We start from the raw sequence: 24,269 nt of genomic DNA, 5'->3' as shown, positions 1-24,269 counted from the left end.
TCTGATGAAATGTTGATTCTGTCCAAATACTCAATACAGTTTAGTATTATGTTTGATGACTTTACAATTATAAATAGGTTTACCATGACATAGTTGTTAGTGCAGCTACTGTAAAGCTAGGGTGTGTCCGTTTGCAGCAAGGACGTCCAGGGGGGGGGGGGTAAAGTGGTAATTACCCCCCCCCCCCCCCAAACGAATTTTTTCCATTTTACCAACCTCCCATTTAAAATTTACCCCTACCCAAGGGTTGCTGTAGGCACACCCCCCCCCCCCAAAAAAAAAAGGTTCAAAAGGGGGTGAAGGGATTGCTAAAAAAAGCCCCGAATCAACTCAAGACATAAATTTCGCTCCCCCTTGAAAGACACAACTGAAACGAACTATTAATTTTACCTAAGTTGTTAATTCTTATTTTTCTTCTGAGTACAGAGGTGAATTCTTAAAAAAAAAACTTTTGTCCCACTAAAATCAGTTTGCCCCACTAAAATCAGTGAGGCAAACTAAAAATTTAGAGGGGATAATTTTGCCTCACTAAAATTTTAGTGGGGAAAACTGATTTTAGTGGGGCAATAGTTTTTTAAAGAATTCACCTCTGGTAATCAAGGACCATCCTCCCCTTATTTTTGAAGAAATCGAAATAAGAGGGGAGGGAAGGGTACATTTTGTATATTTTTGTTTGTTTGTTTATTAACTTAGGACAAGTTAGGTTAGGTTATATTGGGTACTGGGCGGTCCGGTAGGGTTAATATCTTACTTATAATGTGTTTATTTAGGCATTATTATCTCCTTCCTTGTATATGTTTCAAAGCTGAAGTCAATAAACTTGAACTATTTAAGATTGTCAAAATATATATAGATGTGTATGTTTTAGAATCAAGTTTTGTTGCATTCCTTAATAGTAATTTCAATTTTGGATTAATTAATCGTTATTGACTTGTTTCTAATGTTATAGCTTTAGAATATTTTTTGTGGAACTACTTTTTCTGCCAATTACTAACCCTCAACCCCCCCCCCCCCCCCTGAGAAAAAACCTTTCATTAAAATAGATTGATATTGCTGAGAATACACTATTTTTATTCAACTGCAATCCCTATTATGCCAATCAGCCGCCATAATATGAATTGTAGCCAGTCGCCTTTTCGTGGCCTAAATACTGCCATTTACAGCAAATTCATCTGTCGCCACCAGTCGGCTTCCTTAGATTTATAATATCCAGCCGTTTATAGTTCAAGTTAAATAAAACTACTCAATTTCTTTTCGCATTTCTGGTAAGGACATGGAGGAATTATCCTTTCTAAAGGTAGAATTTTATTCTCATGAATTTATGTTCTATTGTCCTGTCCCTGTAGCACTAGGTAAATGTACGGAAATGTATATTTTATTCGAGTGAATGTTATTGTTATTTGTAGTTCTGGTAGAGGTAAAGAAGTATGCACTAAATTGGAAATAGGCAATATCCTGTGGGTCTTAGTGCAATAGGGGGATGCAAAAATATACCTTTTTATGTAAAACTACAAAATTTTCACGGCTAGTACCCTCAAAACCTTTAATAAGGGGTGGGGGGAGGGGTAACCTAGTAAAATATAATGAGATGACAAAATTATTCACAATTGAAATAAAAATTAAGTTGACCTCAAATGATTTCAAATTTTGATGGACGGTTTTCATTAGCATCAAAAGCTGTTTCTACACAGTTTTAAAGATAAAGATTAAAAAATTGATACTAGTCATACTTGAAATATTGCTTAGTTATCGTAAAATGACCATTTTATCATGTTGTACGTTTGAAAGCCACTAATGTGCAACACCTAAACACTCATTTACTTACAAACAAGCAAACATGACCGGACCAACACTCACCTTTAAGATATGCATCAATTACTTGCAAGATAGCTACATCGTTTTTAGAGCTTATTGTGTTAATTCTCAATAAATACAGAGGCTAATATAGAATTAGGAAAAAAACTTAATTTTATTATTATTTTTTCCTTCTATTTCTAGCCCCTTGGGTAGGCTCTAACCCTTCGGGGCAATCACTTAACCCAACTTAACCTAACCTAAAATAACCTATAAAAGCTAATGTGAAAATACTACCAAACGCCACTTAAGAGGCGTTGCCACGAAAGGGACTATACCAAAACTGGGAATAGTCCCTTTCGTAACATCGCCCCATAAGGGGCGATTCGTCGTATTTTTTAAATGGCTTTTATAAGTTAGGTGATTGCCCCACAGGGTTAGAGCCCCCCCACAGGGGCTAGAAATAGGAGAAAACCGATGTTACGAAAGGGACTATACCCCCAAAACTTTTTTTATTTTGAATATTCAGGTATAGGTCTTTATAAAAACATATACACAAAAAACAAAGACATTTACGGAAACACACATGTACACACACACAGACATTAATACAAGATCCGGGAATTGAATAAATAAGTCAAGATAGACCATAAACAACATTCCCACAAATAATTACCTTTCTTGTTTATCATGTAAAAAAGAAAAAAACATAATGTTTTTTTGGCCTTATAACATTTGTCTGTAAATAAATGATATTTTATAGAAGTGTAGCTACTCTTTGGGTTGGGCCGTTAATCCGGCTGATTTCTAATGTCAGTTACCGAATAGCCGGCCAGATAACCAGATATTGAAGTAGCAAAAAAATGTCTTTAAAAAAAATTCTTCAAGCTTCAAAAATAAAAAGTACAGCCATTAAAATTTTAGAAAGTAGGGATTTTTGTAGCATAATATAAAAAAAATATATTGCCGGATATCTGACCGGATAGTTATCAGGATATTAAAAATGGCCGGATATCGGGCCCAACGCTAAAACAAATTGTTAACCAGTAATCCAACGAAAATATTATCCTATTATATAAAGTAGTAAGCGTTTTTGTCTGTACCGAAGGATCTCGCTAACCGCTGAACCGATATTGTTCTCCTTTACAGTGAAGCTTCTTATAGGTCCTGGGAAGGTTTTAAACTATTTTTTGGGAGAGTGTCTTCAACCCCCTCCCCCCCAAAATTATTTTCATTTTTTTGAAACTCAAAATTTAAAAAAGGATGAAGTCGATTTTTCCCATTCCTACCTTAAGTGCCCTTAGAGGCTTCTAGGGGGCGTAGCCGCTAATATTTCAAATTAAAGAGAATTATGTCTTTCATTCTTTTACTTCTAGCAATAGAAAACATCTAGAATAAGGTAAATAATGTCGTTAATTCTACTATGTATTCTTAATATAAGTTGAGAAAACAGAAGATGATTAAAGTCCCTCCACAGATTATGACGTCATACGATAAAATAACCAATAAGAGGCCAGTATAAATTTTAACATTGGTCAATTACAGTTTATACTGGCCTCTCATTGGCTATTATATCGTATGACGTTATAATCTGTGGAGGGGCTTTAATAATCTTCGAGAAAACATACTAACCACACATCTTTCTTGAAGTGTAAATGGAAAACAAAAAATGTGTGCCCTATATGAAGAAAACAAAAGTTTTAGACATTTATATCAAGATTAAATCCTGAAACTTTGCCTTTTTTAAAGTTTTTCATAAAACCACTCCTGAAGGGAGTTAATTAATGGCCATTTTTATCAGTTGCTTTGCTAAGGTCACGAAAATTCAGACTTAAATCATATATAGAGAGGTTTTTATGGAAGACTTCATAAAAGCAAAGTTGTTCAAAATTTTAAATAAATAATCTTTGCTTTTCTTGTCATGATTATGCGGTAACTCCTAGGGGATGAAAATTGAACTTGAAATTTTCAAATCATATTTTCTCAAAAAAAAACCTTGTTAGAATATTTTGAAAATTTCAGGATTTAATCTTGATATAAATGTCTAAAACATTTGTTTTCTTCTCATAGGGCACACATTTTTTGTTTTCCTTTTTTACTTCAAGAAAGATGTGACCAACTAATAATCCCAAAGCTTTTTTTTGTTTTAGGCTAACTAAATTTTCATTGACTGTTGAGATTTCCCTGTTCTAGTAGCTGAACACACTTGAAACCGTCCATGGAAATAACCCTTCAATGAAATAATAATATAACATTTAACTTAAAGATTAATGTTTCAGGCTTCACAAGACACCCTGTAGTGTGCGCGGACATCTCCCCCCACAAGTACAAGGTGTAGTAGTGGACACAGAACAAAGTACAACAACAGTACAAAGTACAACAGCAGTGAAATAACAAATAGTACATGAGTGTTAGTGCTTAGTGTACTAGGACAAGAATGAAAATATTGTGAGATATCAAACTCCAGAAATCATATATTTATAAATCAAAACTATATTATTCTGCTATAAAAAAAATGGAATTCCAGTCACCTCTGAAAAAAGATGGCATCTACGATGGAATGAAGGTAAATCTTTTCTTTCTTTAGCAATACTACTTTATAGGAGATATATTCGTTTAGTCAGTAATTAAGATAAACCTGGATAACGTCTAGAGGATGGAATATACCACTAGATCTTATTTTGGATCATCTCTGTACTAAATCTTTTGGAAATAGTCCTTTTGTGGCAACGCCCCTTTTGGGGCGATTCGTCGTATTTTTAAAATGACTTTTGATAGGTTATTTTAGGTTAGGTTAGGTTATATTGGGTTAGGTGATTGCCCCACAGGGTTAGGGAATTTGCCCCGTAGGGTTTGAGCCCCACTGCAGGGGCTAGAAATAGGAGAAAAGCTACTGTGAAAAAAACGAAGAATCGCTCCTTAAGGAGCGTTGCCACGAAAGGGACTATACCCAAACTTTTTAATGAAGTGTATAATTACGCGGCAAAACATATTACAGACAACCAACTAACTCTTTTGATTCCACGATCTTTATTTATCTGCATGGTAATTAGTAGCGTCTGTTTTGGGCTCTAACTTTTAATGTCACGCACCTTAAATAGGAGCGGTTTGAACCTTGTTTAAAGTGTTTTACTTTGACACGGCGTTTGGCCAAGATTCGAACACAGCACCTACACAACTACGTGTTATGCCAGAGTCGCGGGTTATTCGGCAAGTAAGATAGGATAGTTGTAAAAAGCAGCGTTTCGGAGCCGGAGCCGGGAGCAGCAACATTTTTGGTGGAGCCGGAGCCGTATTTTTCGTTAAAAACGGCTCCGGCTCCAGATTAGCTGAAAATAATTTTTAAAAGTAATATTATAATTTGGCAACGGTCTATTTCCATATAATAAACTGAAAAACTATTGTTTCCAGATACGGCTCCGCGGAGCCGGAGCCGCATCAAAATTAACCGGCTCTGACACGCTGGTAAAAAGCCAAGAAATATTTTTTCTTATTTGTTAGGATGCCTTTGAATAAATTGGTACAGGTATCGGAAAATCTTTTCTCATATGCCCTTGGGCAGATCACAAATATTTTAAGGAAAAAAATTAATGTAGTTTATTTGAGTACAATTGTTATCTCCCTTCCTCTTGGAAACTTTACCTAAATATTTTGCTATTGATCCAAATCTCATTATAGATCAAGAAAATTCAATTAATCAAAACTTTAGGCTTTGTACTAAATATTGAAAAGATTCAACATAAGGTTATCCACTTCAAATGCTCTTAATTTATCATAATCCTCAAAATTTATTTAAACATATTAATTTTCAATTGGAGAAAAGAAGGTAACGTAAAATATTTTATTCTTCCCCTAATTATTTTAGGTTATAATCTCATGCTATTTTCACCAACAAAAGTTTGGAATAGGGTTGTAATTAATCTTTCATTGTCTTATCCCTGCGTTCCTGGTGGATTAGTTGTGATTAGACTCGCATTCAAATGGAAATTGGTTGCCCATAGTTGAATTAATAACTGGGCTTTCAACCATGCACTAAGGGACAGATAATAGAAGATAAAATAATCTTCTTTCTATTGATAATATATACTTTAAGCAGATTAAAATATTGAGAGGTTAGATTATTTTCTGTATGAATTCGAAACCGATTAATATCCACTGTGATTAGAACCGGTTCTCAGTCATAAAAAAAATCATGATTACGTCGTATTACAGACAATTTTCCACGAACAATAAAAAAAATCATTGGACTAATACCAGTTTTGTTAGCCCGAATCTTTGGCCCCTCTGGGACTAACAAAACTGGTTATAACCTTATGATTTTTATATCGCGGGAAAGCTGTCTAAAATGAGATGTGATAAATAATAGAATGAATATTCTTTTTATTTACCAACGACTAGATTTGCCTAAGATTTATATAAAAGCAAGATTATTTTACAATGTTTATGTCTATTCTTTTAACGTTTTGGTTCTAACTACAAATCAACACATATTTTTTTTTACAGTTTGCAAATTCCTTTTGTACCAGATTATGGTAGAACAAGGGCCGAGCTGAATAAGCTTTATTCTAATTTCGCATTAATCTCATATTCAGAGTTGGAATTTGGAACAGGCAAGGTTTTGAAATTATTTAATTAATTTTTTTTTGATAATTTTCATAGATTTAAGTGATTTCTTTACAACTGATCATGTCTTCGTCTTGATGAAAAACTTATATGACACGCAAAAAGTTAGAAGATTAAATATATTTGGGCATTTTCCCTTAAATTGCCTTGTTGAGTTTAACTCCCGGTCTTTAAGAAAAGTATAATATAAGGTAGGTTGGGATGGTTTTTCGTTTGTTTGTTTATTACATTAAATCACGTAAGATTTGGTTTTATTGGGCTAGAGCCATCCCCCCCTCAAGAAAAAATCCGGGTAACGCCCCTCAAGGGGCGTTTCGACGTATTTTCACAGTAGCTTTCATAGGTTATTTTAGGTTAAGTTAGGTTAGGTGATTGCCCTGCAGGATCAGGCAATTGGCCCCGTAGGGATATAGCCCCCCGCAGTTGCTAGAAATAGGAGAAAAACTAATGAGAAAATACGAAGAAAATCCCCTTAAAAGGCGTTCCCAGCCACGAAATGAAAAATGTGGGAAAGTGCATACATTTGTACTCAAAATTCTGTAATTTTTTCAGCACGATGTAGAAACGAACAGCAAATGGAAGGATATGCTGGTGCCTCTCACCATGCGGGTTCCAGGTATAATTATTATTGATACTAAGGCGTACACAGCATTTGAAAGGGAGGTAAGGGGTGGGGGGTAATTAGAGACAGGGCCAATTATGAGTAGTAACGCACACTTATAATGACTCATATTATTATAAAAAATGTTTACTAAAGCTAAAATCCATTAGTTCAGCCACTTTTTTTGTTAGCCCAGAACAGAAGATATATTAAAATTTCTTTGTATTTTTCCTATCAACAATAATTTTAATAATATATCGTCTAGGCGAGGAAGATGACGGGCAGGGACTCAAACTTGACCTCAACACACTCCTAAAAGTCCTAGATCAACATTCTAACGTTAAGGTAAGATTTCCTTTGGTCTCTAATATTGTTTTATCGTGATCAAGTTGATACAAGCGCGCAACATTCCAACGATATTTATTTTTGTTCCTATGCAACTAATATATGTATTCATCCTAAAATTTAATTCTTTCATCTATATCATTAATGTTTATTTTAATGTTACTCTTTTCTTTATCTCGTATTTGATGGGAGCCATTTACATTGTTCAACAGTTAGGTACACGAATTGGTTACTGTGTTCCAAGAGAGTTAGTTAAATATTGAATTAAATAGATTTTGGTATTGAAAAAGCATTATGCCTAAAACCTTTTAAGCAAGGTTCAGTAACATTTAGTATTTAAAGAGCAATGGACTTTTCCAATACTTAGGAAACCATTTATGTATCCAACTATTGAATGCACGGGAATTGTATTATAGCGGCCATTACAAGGAAAAATGTCCGCATAATTTGGGAAAATGAAACAAACATTTTTGTTGCTTTTCACCCTGTGCTCGTAAACGAAAAATGTTGATGATATTTTCTGATCTAAAATAAACTGTCTATTGCCTTTTAGGTGTGGATTAATAATTTATTAAGAAAACTACATCAACTTCTTCGATCTTGCTAAATATTTGTTTTTCAAATGCATTTTTACTCATTTTATTTAGTAGCAAAGCATTTTAACTTGCTTCGCCCCAAAGCACATCGTGCCTTTGGTTCTTAATTCTTATAAAAAGAGAATATTTGAGAAAAGAATGCATTTACATTGCATGTTACTGTAAAAAACTTGTACTGCAAATCATTATAAAAAGATTAACATTGAGTATTGCCGTTTTGAGTTGGCAGGTGGATTTTGACTGATTCTGTGGTTGAACCTTTCTTGTAGAGAAGTTTTTTGGAATTAGATTTATAAAAACCTAGGTTAACAATTTAAATTCGTAATAATTTTGTCTTTATAAAGTAGCGATAATCAAGTTTTTACATGTATTTTATATTCGGCAATTGGCAGGCAGAATATTTTTAATTTATTTTCATTACCTGTATTTTTCAAAGTTACAGCTTTTAGAGTGTTTATTGCTTGACATGAAGGCAGCTGGATAAAATTGCTCTTTTTTCTTTTTAGGGCACAGCACTTCTTTCAAATATTTTTTTCGTAGTTGCCCCTTATGAAAATTTCTAATTTTGATGTACCTTTGATGTAATTTTATCCAAATATTATATAATAATTAGAACAAAGGCATATGATTTATATAAAGATAAATGTTGCATGTTGGTCATAATGTCGTGAAAATATCAGACAAGTTATATTTTTTAGCTACATTTTGGAAATTCCATATTGTCGAAATCAACACAAAGCGACAAGGTTTTACAGGGAAGCCAAAATCCTTGATGTGAGCTGTATTATGCTGCTAACAAATCTATAAATGTAGACGTATAACCCAGATAACTACCTTGATCCAGTGTTGGGACCTTTTTCGTCTGATAACAAATTGCTTTCTGCCGTTTTGTAGCGACTTAGCTGTGTTAATATTCCCGACGATATTGGCTGATATTCAAAGACCCAATTAAAAGTTGGCACAGGGTCCACTGGGTGGGGACATACAGTTATTTAACCCCTTCCCCCTCTATTGTTTATTCTAATATGCTGCTCTGGTATTAAGTGTTGCATATATTTTGACAACACCTATTTATCAACTATTATATTATATATATTAATAATTTTCAAATTTTTTATCTTTGTATTAATCTGAAAAAGTAGTTGTATAGAGGAGATTAAAACATAGTAATTCATAATATTTTTAAAAATATGATCCACTTGCAAGTTAAAACAACTTGTCAATTTATTACTTCTTTATTTGAAGCATCTATTCCCTTAGAGTTCTCTAGTGGCACTTTTAATGTTTTTTTTTAAATAATACGCTACCTATCTATGTTGCTTTCAAGTTTCTACGATACCTTGCAATGTTGCATAGGAGTCTCTATCAAGTTAAGGAGAGCCCGATCGGTTCAGCGGTTAGTGAGATCATTCGGTACACACAAACAGACATCCTGTTACTTTATTACAAGGATTAGCAGCTAAAGACCTCTAGGGGCCCTCGAGGCTGGAGGAAAGTCGAACTCCGCCACTTTTAATTGTGGTTTGAAAAAAATTGGCAGGGTTCTTCCCATGACCTATGAGAAGCTACACTGTAAAGGAGAACCAAATAGGTTTATTGGTTAGCGAGATCCAATTCAGTACACACACACACAGATACACAGACAGAGATCCTTTTACTTTATTATCAGAATATTTGCAGATAGTTTTTTTTTATTTTATCATTTTACTATGATTTGGAGTATCACTATCATAAAAAGCATTAAAAAGTTTATTTAGAAACTTAGAAAAAGAAATTGGCAATAGTGGATAAGTAAACAAAGGGTTGGTATTCCCTCTTTGAAACTCTTGTTTTGGATCAAGCTTAGTATCCTAGCAAAAATATCATGTGCGATCACGTCCTCCATGATGTCATAACTGCAAATAACACATTAGCAATGCTACATATTCTCAAATAAAATCACAAAATTAATTAGTCAAAGGGGACATTTTTTATTAGGATGTATTAATACAGAATGGGTAATGTTTTTTTTATGTAGTAATATTTTGCAGTTCTGATAATTATGAGTATGTGATTAAATACTGCAAAAATATATCTTCTATTTTTGCCCCAATGCAAAATATTTGTAACTGACAAGAGTGCAAATTTTGAACCTGCAATCATTTTGTATTTTGTATGTTATGATCATATGATAAAAAATAAACAGCAGCACATACAAAATCTGCATTATGCATTCTTTTTAAAATGAATTTAGCATATAGCATTTTTAACTAAAAAGGAAAAATTATACTTGATTTTTTTTTAAAGATTCAAACCTGAAAAGTTATTAAAAATATTATTTGATTCAAGTATGCTTAGAAAAATTTTCATCAATATCTAGCTTCGCATGATTACCTAAATCGTTTATAAAAGGATATGGCAATTCAAGAATCATCCTTTGCCTCCAAAATGATCCTTTATTTAGGCAAACTGTTTTGCTTTTACCTTTTATCAAACAATGGCTTGGAAATATTGTAAGTATAAAATAAATTTTTACAATACAGGGTGGGCCAGATAAATCCGGACTTTTTCTTATTTTTAAACAAATGAACATAAAATCGTCAATTTTAAAGATTTTATTGAATTTTAAAAACTGGGAAGTAAACTAGGTATATGACTAATAAATTATTCAATAAAATCGCCGCCAGTCTCCATCACCGCCTTTACCCGCCCCCTAAACCGCCCCCCGACCCTGGTCACCATGTCCCTGTCCAAGATGGCGAAGTTCTGCTTGATAGTGGCAATGAGGGAGGTCTTTGTGGTAAAGGCGCGTCTATTGGTTCGTGCTTTAATGGCGCTCCAGGCCCATAAGTCAATTGTATGAAGATCGGGGCTGCTGGGAGGCCACATCTCCTTAGGGACGTGAGTAACCGCAGAATCCAGATATACCCATCTTTCAAGCTACCATTCGACACGGCGGCTCTCATTTTGGCCACAATTAAGCTAGAACAACGTGTTATACCTTTTTGGAAATGGCATGAAGATTAAGCTATGGTTATCATCGTAACACATAGTCTAATACGATTTTTAAGGTTCCATGGGCCCATGTAGTCGAGAACCGAAAAATTTTCAAGATTTTTTACATTTTTGACACCCTAAAATCTGTCACGTTTCACTTTGCCGGAGTACTACGGCCAAACCAGATAGGATAGAGCGCTCTAGTCTTTTCTAGTGTCTTCTTTAAGTATCTAACAGTATATCCAGCAAGTTTCATAAGTCTATCTCAGCTACAGATGGTCTGAGATTAGATTTAGTGGGCCCATATTGAGAATCTAGGGTAAACTAGCGCTCATTTCGAATCTGCCATGTTGAACATAAGCGCTGCCAGCTCGGAGTACACGTCCTCCATCCTCCAAAAATATTTATGGGCAAAAAGGTAATGACCTAAGCTTTTTATAGTGTGGTAAAACGTCCTGATTGGTCAAGTAGTTTTGGAGCTATGGCCGTGTGAAAAAAGTCCGGATTTATGTGGCCCACCCTGTATATGATATAAATTACCATCTAAAATTTGAAAAAAGCTAAAAGTTTAGATGTGAACCAGTATTCTATAGGTGCTATCTCTCTATCTCTGCTATTTTTGATGGGTTGTTATCATATTTTTATATCTTGCACCAGAGTCCAACAATTCTTCTGTTTAGTAGCGCAGCTAATGTATAATAAAAGTATGGCTTCAAGCAGAGTAGTTGTAGCTTTAACCCCCCCCCCCCTTATTCTCCCAGATCACATTACTACCTCAGTAAATCCTGTAAATAAGGGGCCGTTGTTTATACTTTTCGCCTGTTACTGTTTTTGATATCAAACAAGTTTTATTAAATACAGAGTGAAATAAGAATGTAATGCTTTTTTTATAATACTAATTCATTCTATAAAGTAGTAAGTTTTTTTTTGTCTGAAGCATAAGATTGCGACGAGTATAAACCGATTGAGTTCTCCAATTTAGGAAAGCTTCATATAGGCTCTAGTGTGGCTTTGGGTTATTTTATTTTAAGATTTAAGTCTTGAGATGCTAAAAATCCCCTAGATGCTTTGGGTAAAGCCACTAGTACTTTATAATAATATACAGTAACTTGTAATAAATTGTATGAAATATATGTTACCATGTTATAAATGATTATTTATGAATAAGTAATGTCCAGCCCCCTACACTCAGTTAGACATGTTATCAAAACAAGGATTATTTGTTCATAATTAGCGCAGTGATAATAAATTTTTACTGTGATTTGCAACAACAAAAAATAAATTTAATTAATTACAAAGTTAATAAAAAATTTACATTCTCTAAGTGTCAGACAGACGGATGGACAATTACATATTGACAAACCTTTTTGATTCTATCAAAATTAATAAAAAAGTTTTATAATGGTATTTAATTTGTTTCATAATAAAGTAATTTGTTTGTCCTAACTTGCAGAGTGACGGTCAGACAGACGGGCGTATAGGGACACAATTTAATTGTGGTTACACTCCCTATAAAAAGGGAATTTCCATAAAAGAATTATGATGATATCTTAGCAGTGCCTGGATATTATATGATTGCTGGGGGGAATGGAAACATTAGTTTTCTTCACACTGGTTCTCAAAAATAAGCTTTAAAATGTTCTTAGGTCAAATAAAGATTAACTATAATAGTTGATAATCGTCGCGTGGTAGCTTCCCCCCCCCCCCTAATTTTAAGTTTTATTTTACATACACATTTTGTGATTATAGAACATGTTACAAGAACTGTAAGACTACCCAAGTCTGATTGCTTTAGCATGTAAGTAATGTTTTATCCAAATATACATACATATAACATGTTACTTCCAAAGCAGTTAGATACGCTAGATTATTCCTGTGTTTTGGGAGTGCGGTTGTCCTTTCTATTTATTGAATCAATGTTTGTTAGAATCAATAGAATTAGAATGGTATAATATATTTTGGTTTAATCAATATCTTTTCAAAAAAGATTTTGGTTTAATCATCATCTTTTAAAAAAAGATTCGTATATAATACCGTATTTGACATTAATAAATATACAAAACCATGATCAACAATATATTAGGGATCTAAGGGATAAGACAATAGATGAGAAATTTATGTACATCCCCAATTATTAAATTTCCCCTTCTGTAGATTTACACTATTTGCTGAATCCTTTGGACACTTAACCTAATGAACCAGCCAATCAAAATTCCTTATTTAAAGGCCACTATGAACACTATGTGCCACAATAAAACGGTAATATAAAAATTTGGGTACTTTGGTAATTTGCAGTCTAATGTCCTCTCCCTCCCTGACTAGATATATATATTAGTTCAGGATCTATCTCGATACACAGTAATCCATTTGTGAATCTGACTGTACAATGTATTTACATACACAGTGTACTACACCCATTCATATCAAACCATTTCTTACATAGAAATTACTCCAGGACGCTGTACAAATAATATTCCCTATTATGAATATTTAATTACACTTTTTAACAAGGTCTCAAAAAAAAGGGTTGGTTGTCGTTTGGATGTTTGACCACTTATATCGTATTAGAGACACCCAATTAGAAGCTTATGGTGTATCCATCTTTAGCCCCTAATGACAGTACTTATTTGTAATATGAATTCGAATTACAGAAATGTGTTTTTATGTGGTATCCGCCTAGGATAAATGGCAGACACCAGAGTTCAAAATGACTACGGCAGTGTGAACAGACGTGGACACCTATACTATAGAGAAGCTACGCTTCTCTAGCAATCACTAAATAACAAACAGCATCTATTCAGTTGTTCCTTTATTGAAGGTCTAAGGATTACTAAAGTTATATACAACAAACAATAGCTACACAGATAGGAATAAATAATCATAAATAAAAGCAATATAATACATATACAATAGTCAGTTTGGGCAATAATGATCCCCCATCCCTGGGAAGGGTGGGGGGGAATTAACAATGCAGCTTAACCATAATAAGGCTGTCAGATTCAATCATTAATTCTAGGCATAGGGAGGGGGTCGGCAGACCCCTTCCCCAGGACTCGGGGGAGGGCCTTTTGCCCTTCCCCGAACCCCGGTCAGGGGTGCCATAGGCATGGCTCACGGTTGCCGAATACCACAACTCTCCCCTCGGAAGGCTGGGAGGGGGTCTCCCTGCCAGACTTCCGACAGTGGTTGAGGCCTTCGGCCCGCTCCTTAGGGCTAAGATATATACAATTGATAATGATTCAATGGAATCCTAGTGGTGATTTTCAGGGCTGATGGGCTCCCAACGTGGGATAGAAGGTAGAGGCTGGCTTTGGTTGGACACGTAGCTCGGCGCCGGCAGGTGTCAGGTTGGCGTGTTGCACAGGTGCTGCGGGGCCGGTCAGCAGCGGGGCATTCTGGTTGTTGTTGGCAGCGGCTGGGGCACTGGCTGCCAAGTTGACCGTCTGAGCGGCAGCCTGGCCTCCCGAGGGGCCGCGGGGTCTTCCAGAGGGCGGTCCAGGCCTGCCTGGGCGGTCATGCCCGCTATCGGCTGATTGCATGGACACCATTTCCTCGGCGGCTTCCCGGCCGATGGGAATGGCATCCCAGTCTACTGAAAAGTCCCGGGACTTGGCATGGGTGAGCCGGGCTCTGGCCAAGGCCTTCCTGTACAAGGTTGGATGGTACAGGAACACTTGTGACATCGCATTCATGGCGGCCCGTACACCTCCTTGTGCGGCTGCCAGGGAAATGATGGTCAGATCCCCCAGCAGTTTGAGGATCAACAACAGCAAACACAGTATGGCTGCGCCATCTCCCCACTCGTGAATAGCTTGTCTGAACCCAGCCCAGACATCCAGGGCGGCCTCTCCTTCCTCCGCCAGTCGGTCGATATTGTAGGACACGATCCCATGGTCTCCGGTGGCCAAACAGCTACCTTGCTGAACGCATGAGCCATAGGACAGGCCGGTCACCATGGCGGCTTTATACGCTGGGAACGCTAGCAGCTGCTGCCAGTCGTTCAACTCAGCCTGCGAATACAAGCCTCCTGAACTAAAGTCATCCAAGGGTTCTGTCAGCAGCTGCTTGGGCGTATCCAGCGGGGGTGGCCTCTTCTTAGGTGCGGGGGTTAGCTCTATCCAGCCTTCCTCCGCGTGCACAGTCAGGGGGTAGGTGGAGGAGCAGGGAATCTTGGTGGCGTGGCCGCTATACACCCGTGTCACGGCGTCTACAAATCCTGTGGGTTCCACTGGTACTTTGTCCCAACATTCATTGCTTTCACAGACAACGTATTTGTTGCGTTGGCAGGTAAGCTGGAGCAGGACATCTCCCCTCAACACAGAGAACGTGCTCCCCTGGACACGCACCGGGTGGACCGGGTCTAGCTGCTGGAGCTTCCAGCAATTGGCCGCTACTTCTTCTGCCGCTGTGCTTTTCATGCGTGTCTCCAGGGTAAATCCAATGTAGCCTGCATGTATCTGGGCCTGCAGGGGGACATCCACATCCCTGGCCGATACTCTGGGCAGTGCTGCCGCGGCCGGGTCAGCTGCCACGAACAATGCTGGGTGGTTGGTGGCATGGGCCTCAAAGTCGCAGTTCACTATTGAGGTGGGGGTGGTCATGTTGATGAAGAACTGGGCTTGATGGTCAACCAGGAACGCATCCATCACTAGGCTAGGCTGGAGGCTGCGGATCAGCCTCAAGGGGCAATCTCTCCCCAGGTGGTCCCACACGTAGGTTGCTTCCCCAGTGATGCAAGACAGCTCAGAATGGGGACATTCTAGGGTCAGGTGGTCAGATTGGGACTCCACCCGTCCATCCTCTACTACGTAGGTCTCTTACTTGACCAGCAGCCGTCGTTCCTGGAGCACTAATTCGTTGCGGTACAGCTGGCCCTCGAAGTGGACGTCCTCCCCTTCACAACCCCCCCCCTCGGGGCTGTTGACCAGGGCGCCCACCATGTCGAGGGTGAAGAACAGGGGATGGTTCAGCTGGAACGTCAGTGGCTGGGTCTTGCCTGGCAGCGTGTAGACTCGGTTCCTGGCCAGGTCTCGGCACGTTTCTGGATCAATCTTGGTTGGCCTCATGAGGGTGGGGACCGAGGTCACCTTGAGGTGACCCCATACCCCACACCTGAATGTCCACTGGGACACGGTGAGCTGACAACTGTATCCTGTTGTTTCCCTAATCTTGACTTGCTGCAGGACATGTACTTCATGGCCCAGGGGCACCTCCTGGTGTAGCGGTTCCGTGCTACACATCTTCTCCTTATTGTAGGCTGTGACGTGGGTGGGGTTGGTGCAGTCCCACCCTACCAGGACGTAGCTAGTTGTAGGCCACACGGCTGCCAGCAGTAGTCCCCACAGAACCATCCACCAGTGTGAGAAGCTACCAGACAGCCATCTACCTCGCGCACGCGGCTGGGGATCTTCGGCTCGGGTCACGGCTGCTTCTTGGGGCTGGACACGGCTGGGCTGCTCCTGGCTAGATACAAATTTCCATTGAGCGTTATCTTTGTGTGTCCGGGGCACCCCGATACCCTCCCCAATGACAGACTGACAGGCGACTGGCGCCTGCCTGGGTGTCGGCTCCCCTAGCCCCAAGGGGTCCCTTCCCTTGTCCATGGCATGCCCAGTGGCATGGGGCTGAAGTGCGTGTGGCACAGGCTCGCCCTGACTCACGTCCCTCCCCTGCCCTAGGAACTCAGGTGCATGTGGCACAGGCAAGTCCTTATATCCCCAAATTTCAATCTCCCCAGCCTCTGGTGCAGGAGGCACAGGCAAGGTTGGGGTTTTACAATAATTTGGATACAATACATTTGTTAAGTTTAACTTATCCTGGCTCGACTGGAAGTGCTGGGCAGCTGGGTTCCCTCGGCTGGCAGGGGGCGCTGGATGGTGTATGGCTGGGCTCTCCCTACAGGCTGGTGGCGCTGGCTGACTGGGGGTGACGGGTGTAACCCCTTCCTCTGGGACTGCTGGCTCGTTCCAGGATCCAGGTATCTCGGTGGCGGCGACGGTTGTCGCCCCAGGCACCAGGTTGGAGGCGCTGGATAGCACCCCCCAGTCATCGCAGGTGGCGGCGCCGGGTGGCGCCCCATACATCGACTCTGATGCGCTGGCTAGCGCCTCCTGCCTCTCTCGTTCAACGGCCGCCAGGGCCTCCCCGTACACCGTCTCAGTGACGCTGGGTAGCGCCCCTCCACTCTTGCTGGGTAGGCTCGGTCGGGCAGGCCCCATCATGTTTAGGCTAAAGGGCTGGGGCCTCAGAACTTCTGGCTCAGCAATGTTGTTGGGCTGCACAAACTCCGGCCCCAGGTGGTTGAGGCTGAAGCCCAGGCCAACCCGGTTGGGTTCAGCCGCGCCTCCCAGTACGTTGATCCTAGCTGGAACGGTTCCAAACTGCGGCATTCCGTCGGCTCGGCCCGCTGCGTTGGGGGCGGCTGCTTGCTGCGGTGGTGCTGGGGGCGCGCTCCCTTCCATGTTGGCTACTCTGCTGGGCTTTCCTGGGGGAGCGCCCTTGTCTGCAGTGCGCCTCCGGCCGGCTACCTGGTCCCAGTCGGCTCTGCACTCGGCCGCCGTATGGCCAGCATAGTGGCAACGCTCGCACTTGGCAGGACGGTCACGGCATGGCTGGGTGCATCTCTCCTCCAGGCTGACTTCCATAGGCGTCGGACAGTCTCGGGCTCGGTGGCCTTTCCCTTGGCAGCGGTAACAGCGGCCTGAAGTCTTGTCATCTGGGGCGACCTTCCCCATCTGGTGGAGACCCGGAGCCAAGGCGCCAATCTCCATTGGCTCCGACTCGTCGTAGTTGGGCAACTGGACGCTGGCTGATCCCGTGAGCCCGTCGGTGGCGTCCACTAGGCACACACCCTCCTTCAGCTGCTTGGTAATCATTGTGACGGTGAACATGGCTCGCCTCGTGTACTCAGGTACAGAGGCGATCTCATGACTCATCATTTCACGTTTCACATTAGCGTTACGAATGCCACGATTTAATTCATCGATTAATAACTCGAGATCCTCATGGCTGTAGGCCTCCCTATACAAGGCACACTTTGTGGATATGTATGCTTGTATAGGTTCTGTCGAGTGTTGCCTGTAATCCCTGAAGGCTTGCTTCAAAGTCTGGGATTCAAAGGCTGGACGAAATAACATTTCACACTCGGCCTTGACTTGTTCGTATGTCAAGGCTTGGCCTGCCTCGCCAAACAGATGAGAAGCCATTTCCGCCGCTTGCCCTACCAGTGACAGTAAAAGGGCGTTGCGGCGGTTGAGGGTGTCATGGGGCGGCACGCGGTAAGCCGCCCATGACATCTCGAGTCTGCGGATGTGGGAACTCCAGGATTGCTTGGGCGGCCCTCTATACTCCGGCAGGTTACTCAGCATCAGCTTGCGGTACTCGGCTGGAGCCGGCTGGGGGTCATCCTGGAGCCATCCTTGGGCTTGGTCGCCTCCTGGCGCTTGCGGCTGCTCCATCGGGTCAACGGTTCAGCGGCGGGACACAAAGTTATAAGGCAATATTATAAATGGTTTGCACTTGAGGCTTTCTAGCCTAGCAGCCAACACTGTTTATCACTAGGTTGGTAGTTTAGCTACAAAGATATAACTTAGATGTACTTGTCACTAATTTTATTCTGAGTTTGTAGAGTAGGCTGGTAGGGGTAGATAGCTGTTGAGGGTCTGAACTGCTGTCAGGAACTGATTGGGTTTTCCTTTATCACACTATAGATAGGAGGGAGAAGCTTGTAATTCTTATTTTCTAAAAATATCTCTGTTAGATGCTATGGAGTAGCTCCGCTCCTGTGTGTGTGTGTGTGTGTGAAATATCCTTTCCTTGCAGCGCGCTTACGCACCGTCAAATCCGCGCACACAGGTAAAACGCGCACTTATCCCTCAACTCGCTCTCTCATTGGTCCGCTTTGTCCGTTGAATTTTATGATATGTCCCGAACTCTGTTGCGCGACCCGTAAATGGCGCTCTGTTCTCCCGGTCGCTAGCTCCACACCGTGGGCGGACTTAGTCAAGTGTGGGTAGGAGGGGGGAAGCGCGTGAGGGGACGGGGTAAAACCGTCCGTTCCCCCTGTGGGGAAGGGGGAGTGCTGTGGGTTTGAGGTAACTGTGTGGTGAGGTAATGGTGCCCTTTCTCCTTAATCCTGGGCTTATTGTTATGTCACCTTGATTGTATTTTCTTCAATGGAGGGTGGGCCCCTCCCTTTCCTCTGGAATAAGGGGTGTATTTGTTGTGCTGGAGGCTTGGGTGGTTAGATTGTTTATCAAGGCATTGTTATATTACATCTAGATTCTATTTTTGGCCTTATCACAATACATAACAGATTTGCTTACCAAGCCTGTTCTATTTTTAGTTTTATCACAATACACAACAAATTGTTTGCCAATCCTTGCTCATAAATCTATTGTTTAGCCATCACACTAGGGTGGTAATCCCTACAATGTGATATAATATCTGCTTTTCTAGATGGGTGGCTGCGCTGTAGCCTCTCAGGATACTTGGAGTTGACGTAGTTTCCTCTGCTTGGTACACTACACTCGTATGTTGGCTCGCAGCTCGCAGCTATTTGGCGTGTTTCAGCCTATCGGCGGCAGGGAATGTCCCGTCCTGCAGCGCCGTGTATCCGAATCCGGCTGTTGGCGGCAGGGAATGTCCCGTCCTGCGGCGCCGCTGGTTCGAATCCTTGGCTTGTTTCAGTCTGTCGGCGGCAGGGAATGTCCCGTCCTGCAGCGCCGTGTATCCGAATCCGGCTGATGGCGGCAGGGAATGTCCCGTCCTGCAGCGCCGCTGGTTCGAATCCTGCTATCTCTTGCAGTAAACGTTGGCCTATTTTCAGCCGTTTACACTTAGTTGGCCTGTTTCAGCCGGTCCGCAGGCCTGTTTCAGCCCTTGAGCGCTCAATTCTCCGTTAGATGTCGGCGCTTCTCGCGGTTCTCCGTCAAGTTTCGCTGTCTCGCTTCCACAACTGCCGGATACAGAGTTAGACCTTGCTATCCAGGGTGGGTAATTCAGGTTGCTTGTGTCAGTTTTGCCAGTTTCACTGCTGGGAGTACCTTAGCCTCAGCTGCGCGTCTGCTCTACACTTGTGGTTTGCCGTAATCTCACACAGCTGTCACCAAAAGTTGTGGTATCCGCCTAGGATAAATGGCAGACACCAGAGTTCAAAATGACTACGGCAGTGTGCACAGACGTGGACACCTATACTATAGAGAAGCTACGCTTCTCTAGCAATCACTAAATAACAAACAGCATCTATTCAGTTGTTCCTTTATTGAAGGTCTAAGGATTACTAAAGTTATATACAACAAACAATAGCTACACAGATAGGAATAAATAATCATAAATAAAAGCAATATAATACATATACAATAGTCAGTTTGGGCAATAATGATCCCCCATCCCTGGGAAGGGTGGGGGGGAATTAACAATGCAGCTTAACCATAATAAGGCTGTCAGATTCAATCATTAATTCTAGGCATAGGGAGGGGGTCGGCAGACCCCTTCCCCAGGACTCGGGGGAGGGCCTTTTGCCCTTCCCCGAACCCCGGTCAGGGGTGCCATAGGCATGGCTCACGGTTGCCGAATACCACATTTACAGTGTATTATTACATTAAAGTGACAAAATAAATTACTTTTTGGTTGTATTTGATATTTATATGTGTATTTCTTAGACTTATAACTAGCGTTTGACGTATTATATAAACCGAGAGAAAAAAAGATAAATGTTTTTTGCATTAGTTTCTTTTTATCAACTTTATTAAATATTATTTTTGATAGTCCAGCTATATAATCAGGGATTTTAGGGATAAGAAAATGAACGAAAAATTGATTTTGATGGGCAAAATTATCTCTTCTGTAGATAAAAAATCATTGGGGGAAAAGCTGAGACACTGTTAGTTTCTACCTATCAATCAAGATTTTTATAAAAGTTACCAAAATTTTAAGCTAATAAGAGTACGTGTTCATAAACCTTTGGGTACCAGTAAAATTTACAGTCTAATGTCCACTCCCTCCCTGGTAATAGCTTCTTTTATGCCCGACCAACTTATTTAACTATTGTGTAATAATATACAAATGTTATAATGTTATTAATTCTGCAGTTTCTTGTCTGTAAACAAATTTATCATTTATTTATCTGGTATTGTCCCCTCCCTCCCTGGGACAGTTCTATACTTGATATATTAGACTACTCACAATGTCATAGGCCAGTAACACAATGCAATTTTTCATGTTGGATCACAATAACTACAAATTTATTGTCTTTATATTAGCTTTCCTACTTTACACATTATGCTGTCCATAAGTACAAGTGTATGTGTATGTAGTATTTCGTTAAGTAAGTACAGAAGCAAGGACGTCCAAGCTTATAATTTTACTTTGGGGGGTGGGTAGAAACTCTTGATTGGGGGGTATTTACTTCTGGGATGTGAGATTGGGGGGGGGGGGGTATGAGGTAAATGCTTCTTTACCCTCCCTATGAACGTCACTGTACGAATATTTATTTGAAAATCAGAATTTTATTTACTAAATTTTTATTTATTTTGACGAACTGTATCACTAACTGAAGAAGAGATATAATCCTCCCCTTGTATTCTATCCAAATATTCAAAGATGATTTTGTCAAATCATCTTAGAAGTAAATTTGAAGGCATTAAAATTCGCAGAATATGTTAAGAAGTAACAGTATTTCAGCAGGGATCTAAAGGGATAAGAAAATGGCCGATAAATTGATGTATATTACCAATGATGATACACAAAACAAACCCTTATGTAGATTACAATTAATGGTTAAAACATTTGAACACTTAACCTAATTAACCAACCAATCACAATTCAGTGAAAGGTCCCAATGTTGTTAAGCCAACGAATAAGAAAACGTTATTATAAAACTTTGGGGGCTAATTTAACAAATCGCCCAATGTCCCTTCCCTCCTTGGTATTTTAGTATCTTATCGATTCAGTTATTTCTAAGATCTTTAGCTACAAACGGAAACAGACAAACAGTAATCTTTTTCTTTATATATTCTAATAAAACTTTTCTTGTCTTCTTTGAATACCTTATAAATGTATGTATCAGTATTATGGAGGCATACATACACCAATATGCGCCTTTAAACCATGCTATACCTCAGATATCAGGCATAAGACTTTAAGGGCCTTGATGCTTGACATTTTTAAAATTCGTAAATAGTTTATTACTATCAAAATGAAACTTTAATGATAGGTTTTGTTCAAGTCTTTCGGAGACGTTGATAGTTCACATGGAAGCCGCACAGACAACCAACCCTATGAATGCACTACTTTATTATGGCATTCCCTCTCCACTTACTAAAATAATAATTTCACCACTCGCCCGACATTGCAGTAGGTAGTATTTAACATTTTAGAACCCGTAACAAGAAGTACTGTAAATATGTTTCTGATTTTAAAAAAACATTATTTTTTCCATAGTTATACTGAATAAAAATTTACTGTTAATATACATATTTGGTTGCAGTTCACAGTTCACTCGAAGCGACAGTAAGAGAAAAAAAATTTCCCATACATAAGGCCAACTGTTTCTAAAATGTCCCAATGAACATGTAAATATAGTATTAATAAACGAAAATCTAAAAATGAGGCCATTTTGAGAAAATTAGATTTGAAAATTTCAAACTCAATTTCCATCCCCTAGGGGTTACCGCACAATCATGACAAGAAAAGCAAAGATTATTTATTTAAAATTTTGAACTACTTTGCTTTCATAAAGTTCTTCATAAAACCACTCCTGAAGGGAGTTAATTAATGGCTATTTTTATCAGTTGCTTTGCTAAGGTCACGGAAATTCAGCTTTAAATAAATCATATATACAGAGGTTTTATGAATGACTTCAAAGTTGTTCAAAATTTTAAATAAATAATATTGCTTTTCTTGTCATAATTATGCGGTAACTCCTAGGGGATGAAAATTGAACTTGAAATTTTAAAATCTAATTTTCTCGAAATGGCCTCATTTTTAGATTTTCGTTTTTCCACTAAATTTATATGTTCATTGGAACATTTTAGAAACAGTTGGCCTTATGTCTGGGAAATTTTTTTTCTCTTACTGTCGCTTCGAGTGAACTGTGAGTTATTTTACATTAATTGAGGCCAAAAAATTTTCCAGAGTACCACCCCTTCCTGCAGGTCTAAAAGCTAAGATGTGCCTAGCAAAGCCTGGATTATTAAGGTCAGAACTCCATCACCAGGGGTATGGTACCTGAAGATAAAAATGTAGTTTCATTGCCAGAAAAATATATGTTCTTTTTAACATGAATTATTATTTTTTTATTTAATTCTCATTAGATTTGTCATTTTGACATGTGAAAATTCAAAAGGTAAAATAGTTACCCTTGAAGTGCAATAATCCCTGAGAATTTAGGCACAAAATCAAACTCTCTGATTTTCAAAGAATATGAACAGACTATATATTGCACAATTTTTTAACACTTTGAATCTATGTAGATGATAAAAAACTGCTACTTTATGTCTAGTTCCAAGGGTGTCCCACCGAAATTTTTAGTTATTTTAGTTTTTGAACCCCCTCCACCCTCACATAAAATATTAACCTAAAATTTCCATACGGACTTCTAAAGTTTTTGTGGGGTATTAATGTTTAGATTCATTGGTTCAAAGGATTGTACGCTTATTTTAATAAACCAATCAACAAAATTCTATAAAAGTCGCCAAAGTTGTTAAGTCACCGAATAATAAAACGTTATTAAAAATTTTTTGGGACTAGTGTAATAAACAACAATGTTTCCTCCCTCCCCGAATGAACCCAAATACGAAATTCTCTTTCAATCATTCATTCAATTTAATATTCTATATGTAGCCATGGATATAGAGATAATGCACATGAAAAAAAAAATGCTTTATCATATTAAGTAGTAAGTTTTTCTGTTTAAAACAACTTTGGGTACTAGTGGAATAAACAGACCAATGTTCTCTCTCTCCCTGAATTTGAATACTTCATTTATGAATGAAATTATCAATATTTCATATGTGGTTGTCAACAATTCAATACGTTTGTCGGATGGGATACAGTAATGGATGTAAGATATACGTGGATATTTTGACAGGGGAAAATGTGTCGTCAATTTAGCTTGCAATGAACCTATTTATTGGTTAGTTCGTTCATCCAGTAGGAGAGGCGGTGATGAAGAAATGGGGGTTGTTGTTGTTGGGGGGGGGGGGGGGGGATCGATATTTTAGCCAGCTGCGAGTACTACTTATTGGAGTACATGAAAATCTGATGCAACATCCAAGTTATGATATATCGATTGGTACAGTACATTGGATGTAAAGGCTGGAAACTTAAGGGAT

General features: G+C 39.5%; 1 protein-coding gene across 1 annotated transcript in view; it reads left to right on the top strand.

Annotated features, from left to right (window-relative positions):
• LOC145324630 (uncharacterized) overlaps positions 1 to 24,269 on the top strand; it is a 62,264-nt gene that overhangs the window by 1,457 nt on the left and 36,538 nt on the right. Inside the window, exons 2-4 of the mRNA XM_080167214.1 lie at positions 4,074 to 4,360; positions 6,970 to 7,033; positions 7,284 to 7,363. Of these exons, the coding sequence (XP_080023340.1) occupies positions 4,310 to 4,360; positions 6,970 to 7,033; positions 7,284 to 7,363 (195 nt within the window). The 5' untranslated portion in view covers positions 4,074 to 4,309. The remainder of the gene's footprint in view (positions 1 to 4,073; positions 4,361 to 6,969; positions 7,034 to 7,283; positions 7,364 to 24,269) is intronic.

The sequence above is a fragment of the Acartia tonsa genome, chromosome 1, assembly GCF_053477335.1.
Source record: "Acartia tonsa isolate MP-2025a chromosome 1, ASM5347733v1, whole genome shotgun sequence".
NCBI classification, from domain to species: Eukaryota; Metazoa; Arthropoda; class Copepoda; order Calanoida; family Acartiidae; genus Acartia; species Acartia tonsa.
Note: the sequence above shows the minus strand (reverse complement) of the source record. Positions and strands in the feature narration are given on the sequence as shown.